This window comes from Pleurodeles waltl, chromosome 3_2 (assembly GCF_031143425.1).
Source record: "Pleurodeles waltl isolate 20211129_DDA chromosome 3_2, aPleWal1.hap1.20221129, whole genome shotgun sequence".
NCBI classification, from domain to species: Eukaryota; Metazoa; Chordata; class Amphibia; order Caudata; family Salamandridae; genus Pleurodeles; species Pleurodeles waltl.
In genome coordinates this window covers 120,996,270-121,013,744 of record NC_090441.1, presented here as the reverse complement: position 1 = coordinate 121,013,744, position 17,475 = coordinate 120,996,270, and the positions used below count along the sequence as shown (strand labels likewise).

At 47.1% G+C, this 17,475-nt stretch overlaps 1 protein-coding gene across 2 annotated transcripts in view; it reads right to left on the bottom strand.

The window, feature by feature from the left end:
• The window catches only part of ORAI2 (ORAI calcium release-activated calcium modulator 2), a 50,473-nt gene extending 33,637 nt beyond the window's left edge, over positions 1 to 16,836 (bottom strand). Inside the window, exon 1 of one of the 2 annotated variants that reach the window (XM_069226957.1) lies at positions 15,799 to 16,836. Coding sequence is in view for 1 of the 2 variants with exons in the window: in XM_069226956.1 (XP_069083057.1) it covers positions 16,637 to 16,640 (4 nt within the window). In the remaining variant the exon portion in view is untranslated. The remainder of the gene's footprint in view (positions 1 to 15,798) is intronic. The other variant, XM_069226956.1, reaches the window with a different exon arrangement.
• Positions 16,837 to 17,475: the final 639 nt, after the last annotated feature.

Sequence of the window (17,475 nt, the reverse complement as noted above, 5' to 3'; positions counted from 1 at the left end):
AACTAAAAGAGTCCAGATTGCTATATTTCATCAAAACATCCCTATCACTTGAGAAGTATGAGTTTGCCTGAGCAAGATCAGTCAAGACAGGGGCGTTTTAAGGCATGGTTGTTTAACTTAGAAGCGATCCTGGAGACTGGGTGCATATGATTACTTGTAGAGCCCTTTGTTTGAGGAGAACATGTGCCTCTAGTATAACTATGCTAGACACCGAAAGTAATTCTGAACGTGCAGAAGTATGTTTCGTTCCTGTCATAGTCGGGCACAATACTTCCATGGAGGAAAGTCAGTCAATGTCCTCCAGATAATCAAGAGGAAAAAAGAAGTTTGCGGTTTCAGTATTGTATACTATGGAACTCGGGGCTATGGATTCCAATTCCAGTGTTTTAGTTGTCAATGCTAAGCAGTTTCAAGACCAATACAAAAGTCAAGGGGAAGAGCTCTTATGTTATCAACTGAAGCGGGGGCTGACTACAGTTATACAGAAGGTGACTAACAACAACAGGGGTCCAAAAGTTCACTACAATACAATCCCCCTTACTTTTTTGATCTTACATCCAACCAACTCTCTCCTCTCACCATAATTGTTAGAAATGTGGTCTCTGGTTGGCAGTCAGTTTGCACTCTATCCAAGCAGGGACCCTCTCTCTAGTCAGGGTAAAAGAGAAACACACCTGGTTAACCCCTGCTTGCCCCCTTGGTAGCTTGCCACAAGCAGAAATGCTTAACCACAGAAGCAATGTGTAAAGTATTTGTACCAACACACACAGTAATACAGTGATACCACTACAAAATGGACACTACACCAGTTTAGAAAAATAGGTAACATTTATCTAAATCAAACAAGACCAAAATGACAAAAATCCAACAAACCCAAGTCAAGATATGAATTTTAAAAAGAATGAGAGTCTTAATCCATAGAAAACAGTGAGAATGCTTTTGTTACACTAAAGTACCTGGTTTACATCACTAAGAAAGCTACACGGGCGAGCGTGCATGAGAAAAGTCAGCAATATGTCGATTCCTTACTTGCAAGTGAGGCCGTGCGTTGTTTCCTCTCTGGTCGGGTCGGCAATATTTTGTTTTTCTCCCTCGCAAAAGAGCAATGCGTCGATTTCCGGATGGGCACCTCAGGTACGGGCAGGCTTTGTGTCCATTTTTCACGCCCAGTGATGTTGCTTTCAAAATCTGGTAGCACAGTGTCAGAAGACAGCACTGCATGGGGTTTACGTTGTTATCAGCAGCCGCAAGCGGGTGTTGCGCATAATTTCTCGAGCCACGATGAGTAGATCTCCCAGCCGCAATGCAGGTGGAGCGGCGATTTTAGCCGCGAGGCCGCGGTGCATCCTTTATCAGCCGCGTTGCAGATGGTGCGTCGAAGATTTCCCTGCACGGCGGTGTTTGCGTGGATTTCAGTACTTTTCCACCAGCTTCACCTTTCAAGGGCCCAGGGACTGGATGGGGCACCACTTGGCAGGGCAGGAGTCTCACCAGAGAGTCCAGGTGCTGGCAGAGGAAGTCTTTGATGGCCCTGAGACTTCAACAACAGGACGCAAACTCAGTTAAAGCCCTTGCAGATTCTTCTCAAGCTGGAATGCACAACAAAGTCAATTCTTCGTCCCCTTTCACAGGCAGAAGCAGCAACTGTAGGATAGCCCAACAAAGCAGAGTCACAGGTAGGGGCAGGTCTTCTCCTCAGCTCTTCAGCTCTTCTCCTTTGCAGAGGTTCCTCTTGAATCCTTGAAGAAATCAGATTTTCAGCGGTTTTGGGTCTAATACTTACACCCCTTTCTGCCTTTGAAGTAGGCCTACCTCAAAGGAAAGTCTCTGTTGTCCGTAAGATCCTGCCTTGCCCAGGCCAGGCTCCAGACTAACACCAGGGGGTTGGAGACTGCATTGTGAGAGGGCAGGCACAGGCCATTCAGGTGTAATTGACCACTCCTCCCTCCACTCTAGCTCAAATGGCCAAACAGGATACACAGGCTACTCCCCACCTCCCTTTGTCTCACTGTCTAGAGGGGATTCACAAACAGCCCAACTGTCAGTCTCACCCAGACAGGGCATCCACAAAAAGGCAGAGTCACAGAATGGTTTAAGCGAGAAAATGCCCACTTTCTAAAAGTGGCATTTTCAAACTGACAATTTAAAAATCAACTTTACCAAAGGATGTATTTTTAAATTGTGAGTTCAGAGACACCAAACTCCACATTTCTATCTGTTCCCAAAGGGAATCTACACTTAAAACGTATTTAAAGGCAGCCCCATGGTAATCTATAAGAGAGATAGGCCTTGCAACAGGGAAAACAGAATTTGGCAGTATTTTACCGTTAGGACATGTAAAACACACCAGTACATGTCCCCCTTTTAACATACACTGCACCCGGCTCATGGGGCCACATAGGGCCTACCTTAGGGGTGCCTTACATGTAGAAAATGGAACGGTTTAGGCCTAGCAAGTGGGTGCACTTGGCAGGTCGAATTGGCAGTTTAAAACTGCACACAGACACTGCAGTGGCAGGTCTGAGCCATGTTTACAGGGCTACTTATGAGAGTGACGCAACCAGTGCTGCAGGCCCACTAGTAGCATTTAATTTACAGGCCCTGGGCACTTCTAGTGCACTTTATTAGGGACTTACTAGTAAATCAAATATGCCAATCAGGGATAAGCCAATAACACATATAATTTATACAGGAGCACTTGCACTTTAGCACTGGTCAGCAGTGGTAAAGTCCCCAGAGTACCAAAAACAGCAAAAACAGAGTAAAAACATGGGAAGCAGAGGCAAAAATGACAGGGGAGACCACACCAAGGATGCCAGGTCTAACAATAATGATCTCCTTGAAAGGTCAAACCTATTGCCCAAGAGTTGTGCACTACTTTGTTGAGGTGAGCTCTCTCCAACATTCTTTTTTTGTTTGACTCAAAGAGGGGACATTCTCAAGAACAATTACAAGGGGGTAGATGCAGGAAGAAGTTATAAAGCATCTATACAGAGAACTTGTTCATTAATAGGCATGTGGTACTGAGTTGATGAAGAAGCCTTAGGGATAGTGGTCTGACCTTGCCTGACCATTAGGGGCAGCCTCCTTTTGTGCCAGTGTCTCTCAAAACACTGAGGGGGTCATTCTGTCCCAGGGCCACGAATGACGGAAGCACCGCCAACAGGCTGGCGGTGCTTCAATCCCCATTCCGACCGCGGCGGTAAAGCCGCGGTCGGATTGCCAGGGCCGGCGGTCATCCGCCGTTTTTGCCCCGGCTGGGAGAATCCGCCAGGGCAGCGCTGCAAGCAGCGCTGCCCTGGCGGATACTGACCCCCGTACTGCCAGCCTGTTTCTGGCGGTTTTGACCGCCAGGAAGAGGCTGGCGGTAACGGGTGTCCTGGGGCCCCCTAACAGGGCCCCGGCCTGCTTTTCACTGTCTGCATGGCAGACAGTGAAAAGCGCGACAGGTGCAACTGCACCCGTCGCACCGCCACAACACCGCCGGCTCCATTCGGAGCCGGCTCCTGTGTTGCGGCCTCATTCCCGCTGGCAGCGGGAATGTCAGAATGGGGGCCGCGGAATTTTGGCCGCGTGGCGGCCAAATGGCGGTTTCCGCCTGGCGGGCGGCAGTAGCCGCCCACCAGAGTTGGAATCACCCCCTGAGTTATTTTGCACCTTCTCCAAAAGAGACTTCTGTTTCCCATCCTTTCCCTGTGGAACCCGCTGCCTAACTACTTTTGACTATGCATGCAAGGCTCTCTATTCGAAATGAAAGGGTTTTCAACATTCCTACAGGTATCCGACCTACTACAGAGGTACCTAGTCTTGAGATTCTCTATTCTATCCAAGATTCTATTGCAACAAGTAGTGGCATAGCCAATAGGTCTTGCCTTTGGGACCTTACAAGTGTTTAGACATGCAGCACATTATCCTGGGTTCTGTGCCGCCAGGAATTTAAATTTATCCTTGGGAACAGGGCAGCCTTTTTATTTACTTCCTGAGCGTCTGCCAACAGAAGACGACTCATTTTGGGAGGCACTGCTGACAGAGTTATTATGCAGTCCCAACACAAATGAACTCTGACCCAGATGTAAAATTCCCCAAAAGAGAGCACTGTGTCCCAAAAAATTGGATTCCATATGTGATTTCAACGAGAAGTAATTACATTTGGTGGCAATTCTAAAATGCAATTTATAGTTTACAGCTGATTATGAAAGGACTTGTCAGTGAGTAAACTTGAACTGAGTGGCACAATATACTGTCCAAAGTCTTTTGTAACTAAGATGTGAGAGTATTTTTAGCGAACTTAGATTGTCCCCACAAAGCCAGTTCACAAGTCAAAACACTGGTAACAAAGACATACAGTACATAATAAGGGTAAGCACACACCTGTCCCTTGTTAGATTCACTCTTAGACAGGAGCGGAATCATGAAAAAATGTACAGCTTCCAACGCCAGGTCAGAGGACACTGACCATGGCAGTGAGCGCTGCTAATAAAGGAAGTCACGAGTGCCAATTATGCGTCTTATCCACTCTATGGAATCATAGGGGCTGTGGTACATACAAGGGATTATGACACACATGCGGAGCGCATCATGTTCGAGCAAGGATTCATGGGCAATGTGGACCGTGCATATGGCGCACCACAGTTATGCAAGTAACGTCTGAAATCACTGTCAAAGCGAGCTTCTGCTGCGTTTACACAAATAGGGATTGCAGGCCAAGAAAACATGCAATGATGATAACACAATGTGTATAAAACATCATTAGTATGTTGCATGAAGGATAATAGCGAATTGTGTTGTTGTTGCGGAACGAAAACGAGCAGCAGAAGCCTAAAAAAAAAAAGAAGTAACTACTAAACAAGATAAGCGTGAAGCATGTTGTTGTCGGAGAATGAAAAAGAGCAACGGCAAATACTATGCAAGATAAGCGTGAAGGGGATTGTTGTCGGGGAATGAAAACGAGCAGCGGCAAGCCACAAAAAAAGGCTGCAAATGCTAAACAAGATAAATGTGAAGCACATTGTTGTTGGGGAATGAAAACAAGCCACAAAAAAACAACATTGCGAGTAAGAGCCATGGCTGAGCACATTCGGACTGCCAATAAACACAAGAATCCTGAACCACAAGCTGAGAGAAAAGAAAAAAGCATTTTGTACGTGATGCAAATCATACTGTTTGTCTTACTGTGAAAGGATTTACAGGCATCAGCTGAACACGTTCGGAAAAGCTGTGGCTGAATGTGTTCGCAAAGCCAATAAACACAAGAATCCTAAACCACAAGCCGAGGCAAAAGAAAAGGTAGTGTGTTGAAACTAATGTATATGGCCCATTGTGAAATGATATGTAACAGGGACAGTTACCAGGGCATAACCAAAACAGCAAAAGGAGGGACAAATGTAGACTATTCACCAAAGAAAACAAACAAATTTCAAAATGCACATGAAGGAACTAATCAAAAGTGATGGGCGTTTCGAAAGCCCACAGAGCGAATACAGCATTTCTCGAGGGCAGCGCATGTGTGCTGCCTAGGCTTTACTTTAAAAACATTTAACGTTATGTTGAAGCTCTGTTATACTCCTATTAAGATAATCGCATAAGGCAAGATATAAGCCATTACAATCTTGGATTTTTGGAACATCAGAAACCACCAACTCCTCCCCACCTCCCAAGCAATCGTCCCCAATTAATCAGCTGAGTTCATACGCCTGAGACTTTTAGAAGCAGTCAATGGGATATAGGAATGAGCCTTCTTATTTTTCTTCAAAAGGAGAGAGTTATCAGTTTGCCGACTATCAGATGTAATTAACAAAGAGTGATTAAATATGCACAGATTATTTAGGAGTCTTTGAGTCTTATCAGTTCTAGGCGCACAACTCGATACACCTGAAGAGGCACCAGAAGGGTTAGAATGGGTGAGAGGTTCAGAGGCTGCTGTACAGTGGATAAGATGGCATTGCGCTTCTAGTCTATCCTGTACCAGGTCAGTCTCTGAATTTATCGCACCCATCGTGCTAGTAAGGAAATTAGAGATTGAGGAAACAGCTTTAGAGCTCTGAACTTCCCCCCAGTAGGATTAAGTGATTTCCTCTTACCCATATCAGCAACTGCTCAAATCCCCTCAGGTAACAGCGGCGGTGAGGCAGCAAGCTTAGGATTTCTGTAGCACCTCAAAGAGAGGTGGCCCAGCCCAACCTCTTCTGGGCTTCTTTTGGCTCATTCAGGCTGCTCTTGGAGTCCCTCCTCCTGACTGCAGGCTCAGAGGTGGCTACTGGGAAATCTAGTCCCACCCCAGCAACGAGGCAACAAAACCATCCCCGTCTTTTTGGAGTGTGTTCTGGGGCTGACCCCAGGTCCTCCTCTTTTGCCTGCTGTGGGTTTGTCCGCGAAAGTGCGCCCCTGCCCTTGCAACTGTTCTCCCGGACGGGGCTTCAATCTCTTTTCCTCTGCTGTGGACAATTCTTTTAGTATTGGCTTTGGTATATTGGGGGAGGGGTTCCACTCCGCCTCCTGGCCATGACCCCCCACCCTCATCAGTGGATAGAGATAGCCATACTAGGCACTCCCAGAGGCCGCCTGGAACTCCTTGTACTGCCTGAACTCAGTGTAATCTGTTTTCAGGGGCCGGGGACACGAGCAACCCCTTGGGTGCTGGGCGTGCCCTCAGATCTGCTCTGGGGTCGTGGGGGGGGCGAACTGCTCACAGCACCCCATATGATCTCAGGCCCCTTGGGCATCAGGTCTTCCTGCAGCCTCCCAGAGGGGCCACTGCTCACCTCTGTAGCGTTGGTCTCTGGGCAGGCACAGTTGGAATCCATGCAGGGTAGTTGTGTCTCACAGTAGGCCGCCAGCCTCTCTTTAAGTTGTTAGGCCTCAGGACCAAGCAGCAGTCTATATTTGGGGCCAGAGGTGGACCACATCTCTAGTCCTCTGGGCCACAAGTGGGCCTGATGATCAGCTGATCCTCTGGCTGCCTGCCAAGGGCTCGCTGTTACCTCAATGATACTGGTCGCAGGGCAGGCTCAGATGAAGGGTCGAGACGGAGCCCTTGAAGTGCTCTACAGGCCCTGCAGTCACTTTGCTGAGTCTCTGGTGGCCATCTTGCTTGCTCCTGCCAAGAGACACCTCACTAAGCTGCTCAGAGCATATGCCTACTTATTTACTGTGAAAAGCATATGCTAAAGCCAAAAGACCTTTTTTGGTAAATAGGTATTACTCTAAGTTAAAACCAATAGACTGGCATTTTGATCTATGGAATCCCAGAGGTTACTATAGTAGGCAAGGGTTTGGGTGTTGTATACCTCATATGACAGATTTGTCCTCATTAACTTCCTGTTACACCCTCTTACAGGGGAATGTACATTGTTTTCCCTACCTGTTGTTTGCGCACATTTCTAATTTTATAACTGTATACCTAATGATTGCCATTTGAGAAAGCTTATGCTCAATACAGTAGACCTTTAGAGTTGGCTGGTATTAAGCATTGGCAAAGTCCATAGACAGGTACTGTGTTACATTTAGGCCTTTAGAGTTGGCTGGTATTAAGCATTGGCAAAGGCCATAGACAGGTACTGTGTTACATTTAGGCCTTTAGAGTTGGCTGGTATTAAGCATTGGCAAAGTCTATAGACAGGTACTGTGTTACATTGGAGGTGAGATTATTGTAGTGGGAAAGGGCTTTGGTATTGATCAGCCCCTCAGATGAACTCTAGTGATAGACAATTCTCACTCTGATAATCCTCGGTACCTCTCTTAGGACGTGTTGTACATAGTACTGCCAACTGCAGACTTTCCGTATTTGTAATGTTATGACTCTATGCCTAAAGGCTGCCATGTAGAAGGCTAACTTGCAGTCCAGTAGCCATGAGTTAGTAAGAAGGGAATAGGCCAGATCGGTTGATTTAGAAAGATTCTGTCAAATGCCATAGGTCTGATCTGTTTATTATGAAAAATGACAACAAAGTAAGTAGGCCTGTGGTATTTATTGTGAAAAGCGTATGTTAAAGCCAATAGGCCTTTAATGACGGATTGGTATCGCACTGTGGTAAAGTCTATAAAAAGGTAATTTGTTACATGAAGTCTCAAAGATTACCATAGTAGGCAAGAGTTTTATTGTTGGCTTCCACCTATGGCAGATCCCACGAGTAGAAGATTGGCCTTGTAGGAATCCTTGTTGGGCCCTCTGAGTAAGAGCTGTGCTTTGTTTTGCTAACTGTGATTTTGTACACATTTGTAATTTTATGAATGCATAGCTGACGACTGCCTTCGTGGAAAGCTTATGCTAAGAACAGTAGGCCTTTAAGGGTGGATTGGTATTACACTATGCTACCCCCTCTTGATTGACAGGTATTGTGTTGCATGAGTTCTTACAAAAACAGTAGTAGCCAAGGGCTTTGGTGTTGATCAACGCCTACTCCCACCCCGCCTGACAAACCGTGGAAGTAGAAGGTTTTCATTTTGATAATCTTTGCTAGATCTCTTAGATGAGGTTGTATATTGCCTTGCCAACTGCAGTTTCACTATATTTGTAATTTTATGACTGTATGTCTTGTGGCGAAGTTTGTGCTCAATGCAGTAGGCTTGAGTTGATGACAAGCCAATGAATGATAAAGACTATAGAACTGATTGGTTCACTGGAAAAAACTTATGTCCGATATCATAGGGCTGATTTGTTTTTTTTTAAACGTTACAAAAAAAGCAGTCAGCCTTTTTTGTGAAAAGCACATGTTAATGCCAGTATACCTTCAAGGGTGAACTGGCATTACACTGTGTTAAAGCCTGTCAAAAGGTATTTAATTACATGGATTCTTATAGATTACCATAGTCAACAAGTGTAGGGTTGGGTATCGCTTTGACTAACACTGGGTAAAGAAGACTTGTATTGTGTCAATCCTTAATACGCCTTCTTACAAGGGGCTGCATATTGTTTTGACACATGTATTTTTCTACATATTTCTACATTTAACACTGTATACTTGATGGTAGCTCATTGGAGAAACATATGCTCAATACAGTAGGTCTGAGATGATTACTGCAACAAGCTAATGATAAAGGCTAGTGGCCTGCTTCGTTAATTTGGAAAGTTTTGTCAGGTGCAATAGGTCTGATTTGTTTATCAATAAACAAAGTTAGTAGGCCTGACTTTTGTGAAAAAATATATGCTAAAGCCAATATGCCTTTAAGGGTCCACTGTTATTACACTTTGCTAAAGCCTGTAGACGAGCATTCTGTTACATGCAATCTCACCATTTACCACAGAAGGCAAGGATTTTGGCATTACTCCTGCCAGAGAAATTTACCAGTTATAGTAAGAGTTATTTCAAGTAACTAAAACTCGGGGCCTAAGGTACCTATAACTCACATTCCCGCCTTCGTCCATGCGCATTGGAAGTTGCCCCATGGCCTGTAGCCAACACCCCCTAACCACAGACCTCAGCGCTGTGCACGGTCTTTGGCCGTGTGCGGCAGGAGTTGGCCACAGGGCCTGTCTCTCTGGGTGTGAGAATAGACGTGAGAGTATCTGGTTGGAAGAGTGTCTGTCTGGGTTTTAGAGTGGGTTTGAGAAGGTCTATGTGGGTGTGAGAGTGGCTGTGTGAGTGTCTGAGTGCGCTCCAGTAGATGAAAGATGCATTCACCTCCACGACGGATTTCACGTTGTTTTTCAATATGGAATCGCAGAATAAACACACTTGCTTTGCCAAGCCCAGGAGTTAGGATCATTTTCTCTTTCCAAAAGTGGAGCTTCAATTGAGGCACTTGCTATGTTTCTATTTGTAAGTGCTTCCTGTTGAGGTTCAATTTCAGTTAAATGAGCATCATGGCCAGAACAGATGCTCTCCTGCTTTGTTTATCCAACAAGAGTCCACAGTTTTGCACAAAATGTCTACCCAACTGGAGTTCTTTCTACTGGTTAGTTAGTAACTGCTACCTCTTTGGGTGAATAGCAAGTGTGAGGGGGAGGTGGCTGCGTGCCTCCGCTTCCCTGGCCTACTTTGGCCCCGGGGACCGCATCTCCTGGGGCCCACTACAATTCAATGGTGGGGTCCTCCCCAGGCCAATCTCAGCCCTGAGGACACCATCCCCTGGAGCCTGACCTTCATTAAATGTGGAGGAGGGGCCACGGGGCCCTCCTCCCTTGGCTGATTTCGGCCCTGGGGTCCCCATCCCCAGGACCCGCCCTTAAAATATATATTTTTTGGTGGGAGGGGGCCATGCAGCTCCCATGCCTAGGCCGATCTCGGCCCTGGGGATCCTATCCCCAGGGTCCAGCCATCTCTCCTGGGTGCACTCCATGGCACCCAGTATGCAATGGGACTGCAAGGGGACCAGCCTGCAAGAGCCGGCATTGCTGTAACAGACAGGGAGCTGCTGAACATGCAGCTCCCTGTCTGTGAGAGCAATTGTTTCTCCTTTTTCACTGCCCGCATATCTGCGAGCAGGGAAACAAAGGGAACCTCCCTTCACTCCCTGCAATCAAGAGCTGTTAGACAGCTCTTGCTTGCTGGGAGCAGAGTGTTTGCTCTGATTTGGTGGGAGCTGTCAAAGCTCTTGCCAAGTCAAACAGCTATGTTCCGGTGGTGGGCACCCCGGGACATAGCAGGAGGGGGCCCGAGGGGGGGGGGGGGGGGGACGTACTCAGCGGCATTATTGGCTCCACAAGGGGGGGGGTGGCCCCCTCCAACATATAAACAGCCCCCAGTGAGGTGGTGGGCCCTGGTCGTCAGGGGTGTGCAATGGACCCCCTCCATCATATTATATATCAGCCCCGGGGAGGCTGAGGTTCCTGGGCTGAGGGGGGCCGCGAAGCCCCCCCCTTTAATGTGAATGAATTGCCTCAGGAAGGTGGCAGTCCCTGGGGTTCCTAGGGGGAACACGTACCCCCTGCAAATAACTGAATGTTAGCCCCTGGGAGGTAACGGTGCCCCGGACTCGAGGGGTCTGTAGGACCCACCCTCCTAAAAGCAAGCAATTTTGCCCTTGGGAGATGGTGGTTCCCTGGGGCATAAATAAGCCATAGGAGGGAGCCCTATGCACCCCCTCCTTTATGTTTTTTATACGCCCCCAGGACCTGGCCCAGCTGGGGGCTTTATTAAAACAAGCACATGGGACCACGCTTGTTATTTTTTTTTTTTTGGCAGCAGATTTGCAACCCACTCACAAATTTACGCACTTTTTTTTAAGTGCTTTATTTGCCCAGGGGGTCCCTCTGGGACCCCAGCACCAGAGTTAAGGGGGCCAGGGTGTCCCTACCCTGACCCCTTTTTTTATTTGTATCTTTTTTTCAGGGACTCGGCTGAAGCCGAGTCCCAAGATGGCTGCCAACACTTCCTTGTTGAAGTGTTGGCAGGCCAATCATATCCCAACACGAGATCGGGAGGGTTTACAGGGCCTTTGCATCCCTATATATACACAAATTTTAATTTTCTTAATTATTTCAAAAACTATTGAAGGGATTCACACCAAGGGCCATATGTACAAACACATTTCCCCATTGACACAGAATGGGAAAAACCCTTTGCTACATCTGGCCCCAAATAACAAAAACTGCGCTTTCTGGACCAAGAGGTATCTTTCTGCCAAATTTGGTGTAATTCCGTCCAGCAGTTCGGGTAGTAGACCTGTTCAAAAACCCTATTGGAATTAATATGGGGAAAACACATTTTGGGACCCACCTTTTTCTTGGCCCCTGCTTGACAGATCGCCCGGAAACTTTCCAGACAGCAGCTGACGTGAGCATCACATTTTTGGGAATATTTTGTGATGACCAACCACTGATGCCAAAGATATAGGGAACTAAAAAAACGCTTTTTCTATAGAAACTAGCTCCTAACAATAAGTACCTAGTGGCGACTATATATATGATAATTTTCAAAATTGCCTGCATCCCTTTGGAAGGCGAAGCTCTGCCGAGGGAACAATAGCATGGAGCAATGTGTCAGCCCATCCATCCCATTTCTGCGCTCCTATGCACTGTGAGTGATGGAGTTTTGCCCCATCAGGTGTGCACACCCACCTGAAAATCATTGCTCTTTGGTGTCGGGTTGGTGAACCTCTTTGCATGTAGGTGTGAGCACCAAGAACCCCACACATATGAAGGTAAGGGGGTGAGGGGACAGAAAACTGATAGACAAAAGGGGAGAGTACATTTCTGAACAGCTGCTCTCAATTTTTGGGGGATGATTAATATTTTATAGCATTTAGTAGCTGCATTTGTGGTTTCTCATGGGTGTAACCGACAGGTATTTTTGACACAATCTGCATTTTTCAAGTTAGCACAAAAGTAGCATCAGTGCTTAGTTTGAACTGTTGGATGCCAGCAGGGGCCACCGGCACTCATTTCAGGGGACTGGCATTTATTGTTCTACATCAGATATTTTCTGAGGGCAAGAGAGGGAGGCACACACAAATGTTGATAAAGGCGGAAGAAAAAAACAGAAAATCCTTCACGAACGAAGAAAGGAGGAACCTGCAAAAGTGAGATAAAGGGGCAGAGAGTGTCTGGTTGTCAATTAGAGATCCCAAGGTTGTTTCCAGAAAACGCAAACTTTGTGTACACTGTGCTGACATTCAATAGTGTCGGCAGCGGGCTTCTGGGCAGCTCTTTGGTGACCAGAACTCATTATTTTACATCTTAAGCACTGACTAGCTTTCTCTAGTGCGTTATTGTAGCAAACTGCTGATCTCCAAATTTGATCTACTAGTCACTGGTTTATTGAAACTGATTAGTGGCTAAACTACCAGCTTCAGAAATCTGTGTGCTACCTGCAGGACTTAGGTTCTGAAATGCAACTTTAATTCTTTTAAATTTAATTGTGTAACTCACAGATGTAAATCCCCACTTCATGTACATGATCCAGGTTTGCATTATATAAATACCCACACATGCCATATGTTAGTGCAAACCTCAGTGAATTACTGCATCTAGAGCATGGATTGGTACCTGTAGGTAAAAGACTTAATGGCTAGTCAGGGGTGACTGACTAGTAACTCAGTCAAGTGATTGTCAGGCAGTGGGGTGCATTAAAGGCTTTGGGTCCCCTCCCTATTGCACCATGGCCTGTCCACTGCAGGTGTCTACACTGTTCATTTGCAGAGCAGGACGGAAAGGGGATGCAGCCAGATAAGACAGTTATTATTATGCATGATCCAGGTTGGACCAGTGACATGCTGAATATGTCCCAGTGTAATTTGCCGACACCAAGACATACTCAGCAGGTCCTGTACCATGTCTGCTTCCCATACGGAGCATATACCTGGTGGTGATGAGGGGGCTTTCTTATTTTCATTTCCAACTGGGTCCAAAACAAATGCCCGATTTAAAGGTAACCAGACCCTTTTTGTTAGAATGTAATCCTAGCTCCTGAAGCCCACCACCTAGATGCCAATGCAATGTAAGGAAATAAATGCACTCAGCTTGTTATCACTTCACTCGAGCTTAGGAGAGACTATGATTTGGAGGCAGGTTTTTTACTTTTTTTAACCCCTGTATCTAAGATATCTATATGCACTTTAACACTATGAGATGTATCTGTCAGCATAAGTAATTGTCAAATTAAAGATGTAAATAGCACTTACTGATTTATTTTGTATTTAATTCTTTTAGAGTGCTACTCACCCCAATGTAGGCTTTCAGAGTGTTTTCCAGCATACACACACTATACATAGGCAATAAACTATACAAGTGTGTAAATCAAAGTATGGAACATTTAACATACGGCAATATAAGTCACATATCGACCATCAGTAGGCATTATATGTTAAGACTGAATGAGCTGGAAAAACACAAAGGGCCTGATTATGACCTTGGCAGATGGGATACTCGGTCACAAACGTGATGGATATTCCGTCCGCTGTATAACAAGTTCCATTATATCCTATGGAACTTGTAAGATGGTGGATGGGATATCTGTCACGTTTGCGACGGTGTATCCCATCCGCCAAGGTCATAATCAGGCCCAAAGTCATGATTTAAAACATAATACAGGGTTGGGATTGTATGTACTAACAAAGGGATCTCTGTCTCAAATCAGTAACCCTCTCACGTGGCTACATAAAATACTAGTCTCTGATCTGTATGTTATACCGAGTGCTTTGCAGCAGCGCAATCAGGGGTGCAGCTTCGGGGGTGCTTGGGGCGCTACACTCCCTAGCAAGTGTATTTTCTGAAAAATAGTTTGATATAGGTGCTTTCAGTTGGATGTGGTGAGGTGCCTGTTGGGTTTCACCAGAACTGTTTGCATACACACATACAAAAACACACAAACACTCTCTCCTCTGTTTTGAAAGTCCTTGAAAATGTTGGTCATTTTACAAAATATTGTGTTTTCTCAAACTTGCTCCTACTAATCTGCGTTCCAGTCCCTTTCCAATGTCCCTTAAAGCTCTCTCGTGCACCATGCTTGTCCTATAGTGTATTTTAACATTATATGCCAGAGTGGTTGTTGGGAAAACTGAAGCTCACCTTCCCCCAAGCTTTGACCCCTGGCTTGCCCCTTGCGACCCCTGACCCTGCCTTTCAGACCCCTGGCCTCAGAGGGGGCAAAATCAGTGCCAGGAACACAAGGGCAACGTCACTTTCTTTGTTTTATGTCTATTTTATAATATCTAACTGTAAATTATATTTTATTATTTATTGGTGCAATAAAGAATTAATTACAAATTGCTGGAATATGACCCTCCCTGGCAGCTGAGGAAATTAAAAAGATTTTAAATGTATGTTGTGTGCATGCTTGCAGGAGAAAGTGGGTTTAAGTGAGTGTGTGTATGTATAAATGTGTGCTTATGTGTAAGCAGGTGTGAGTAAAAGTAAAAGTGAAATGGCGTGTGATGTCACCTCCGCTACCCCTGGCAGTCTGGTGGAATGACGTTCATGGCCACGCCCCTGGGCATCGCAAACGCCTATGCTAAGTTATGAGGAAGACAGTGACTAGACAAAGATACAGACCTCTCCAGGAAGTGCGTTTGTCATTGTTGACAATGTCGTTGCCCGTGAGTTTTTAAAAAATGAAGAGTACCTAAACCGAGTCAGACTTCGATTTTCATGGCTCCGCCCCCTTCCCGCTTCCACGTCCTGACCCCTGGTTTATGGGTTCCCGAAGGCTGTTGTTTACATTCCCAGCAAGTCTCTGGACCCGGGGACGTGTTTCTAACGCTAGGTTTGCAGGGTTCCGTTTGTATCGTAACTCCCTCTCATTAGCTTTGCAAACAAGGGCCGGCCGCTCGTAGTCGCAGCTCATGTTCAGTGCGCTTCTAGGCACGTCAGCTGGCCTACTGAGAACACTCCCGGAAATTCACTGTCAACCATAGCTTTATGCCAGAGAAGCCGTTTGGTATAAAATATTAACTTATAAGAAACACTAACACGAACATGCATTGTTGCATCCTAGGCCACGTGAACTCTGCCTCCCCCGTCCCACCCACCTCTGTGGAGTGACGTCGCAGGAGAGACGCCAGTCCTCCAGCAAGTACCTAAATGTGCCCCGCTGTCAGCTAGCACTCAGTAAAATTCAGACAGGACTGGCGATCGGGGGCCCTTAAGTCCCCTTGGCCTCGGTGTCACTGCGCCCATTGCTCCGCTGAGGGCCCCGCCTCCATCAGCGCCCACACCCAGGACCCTCAGTCATTCTTAGCAAGGGGACTTTGGCCCTATCTGTCTGTGACGACCCAGCAGGGCCCTTGAATCTTCTAAAGACACAACCAGGCCCTCCGATCCCGCAGCCCTGGGGTCCTAGCGGAAGAGTGACACCGCCCCCACCGCCCCCGGGCAGCTAAACACAAGCCCTGCCAGGGATGCGGCGGCCAGACGTCACTCACCAGCAGCCGGTCTCCTTTCCGCTAGAACCTCTGTATCAGCGCCAGTATCCACAGGTTCCCTCTATTCACGGGCTCCCATCGCCAGCAGTGCCCTGTATCCGCGGGTCCCTGCCATCTGCGCGCACCGCGTATCCGCGACACCAGCTGTACCAACGGGGCCCCTCCAGCATCTGCAGTTCATCCACTCACGCTGGATCCCGGTTATCCACGGGCTGTTTTATTTAGAGCCCCCCTGTATCCAGAGGTCCTCTCACTCATAGGACTTTTTGTTTATTATTCACAGGTGTCAGGACCAGCGGTTCCCCTGTACCGCGCGTCCTGGGCAGCCACCAGTCTCCTCGGGAAGATCGCAGTATTTGCAGCTACGCAGTGTTCGGTTCCTTGTATCCCGCGGCCCGTATCCGCAGGGCCTCAGCATCACAAGCCCATGTGCAAGCAGGTTTGGGTATCTCCTGCTTCCCGGTATCTTCGGGTTAGCATTGGAACTCACATGATCGCACAAATCTGCCTTACAAACAGTCACCAAAGGACCCCCGTATCCGCAGGGTTCCCTATCTGTGGGTTCCTGTACGTGTAGGGTTCGCGGTGGGTTCCTTCTCCTGTATCCGCAGCGCCACTCATCCGTATGGCGCTAGCTTTCTCCCGCTACGCCCCTTGCCCATCAGTCACCGTATTCTTCTGATTCCCTTTCTGCCTGAGTGAGACCCCTTATAGACAGCTCCGTTCTATGCACAGGGGATGTTACTCGTTGTATCTCCCATACATGGTGTTCCCCTGTATGTCTAGCGGTCTCTATATATACTTATCTGCAGCTCCCTTTAGACACAGGTGCCCTTACCCATGGGCTCCCCGTTTCTACAGGACCCGTATACGCAGGTCCCCTAAATGCGCAGGGCCCCCATCGGTCTGGCCCCCTGTATCCGCACGCCTCCTCTCTCTGCAGATCCGTCTCACTCATCGGGGCTCTATGTGATGATCAACAGGCCGGGCATCCCGGCAGACCCATCTTAGAGAGGAGGAAGTCTGGAGGATGCTGAGCGTGACGTGTGTAGGATGAAGCCCACGTGACCCTGGGAGAGGGGATTGATGGAGGGGGAGCGGCTGGCAGAGCCTGGGAGAGGATGGGTGAGAACCTCGCTCTGACACAAGCAGTGCTGGTAGCTGCTGATAAGTGCACACAATGTAAGACCGCATCCTGTTGGCTAAGCAGCCGAGTCTGCCCAGTATGAGCTCTGCTCTGATTGGAGGATGAGTAAATAATATGTTCCATCTGTTCTGTGTAGCTGTTGTCGCTGCTCTCATCTCTATGCGCTGAGTTTGCCTTCTCTGGACTGGGATCTGCTCTGTGCTGCATGGAGGTTTCCCCCCGCTTTACGGACTTGTTGAGTGCTTTTCAAAAAGTTCATTTTTTTCACTTTGTCTATAGCCAAATATATCTTTCCCCCAGTTGGCATTCAGACAGCCCATGCACAAATCAAAAACATTTTGCACATACAAATGACTTTAATGTATACATCGAGGCTAGTAATTTGCGTGGCTTTCAAGGCCTTGTAATTATGGAGTAAGGCAACGTAGTGCAAGTTCCTGCGTTGCATTACTTTGTGTCAAAAAGACGTTCCATGGTGTTGTTCCCACTCAACACCCAGCAATTTTGACGCATTCCCAGATTTACAAGAT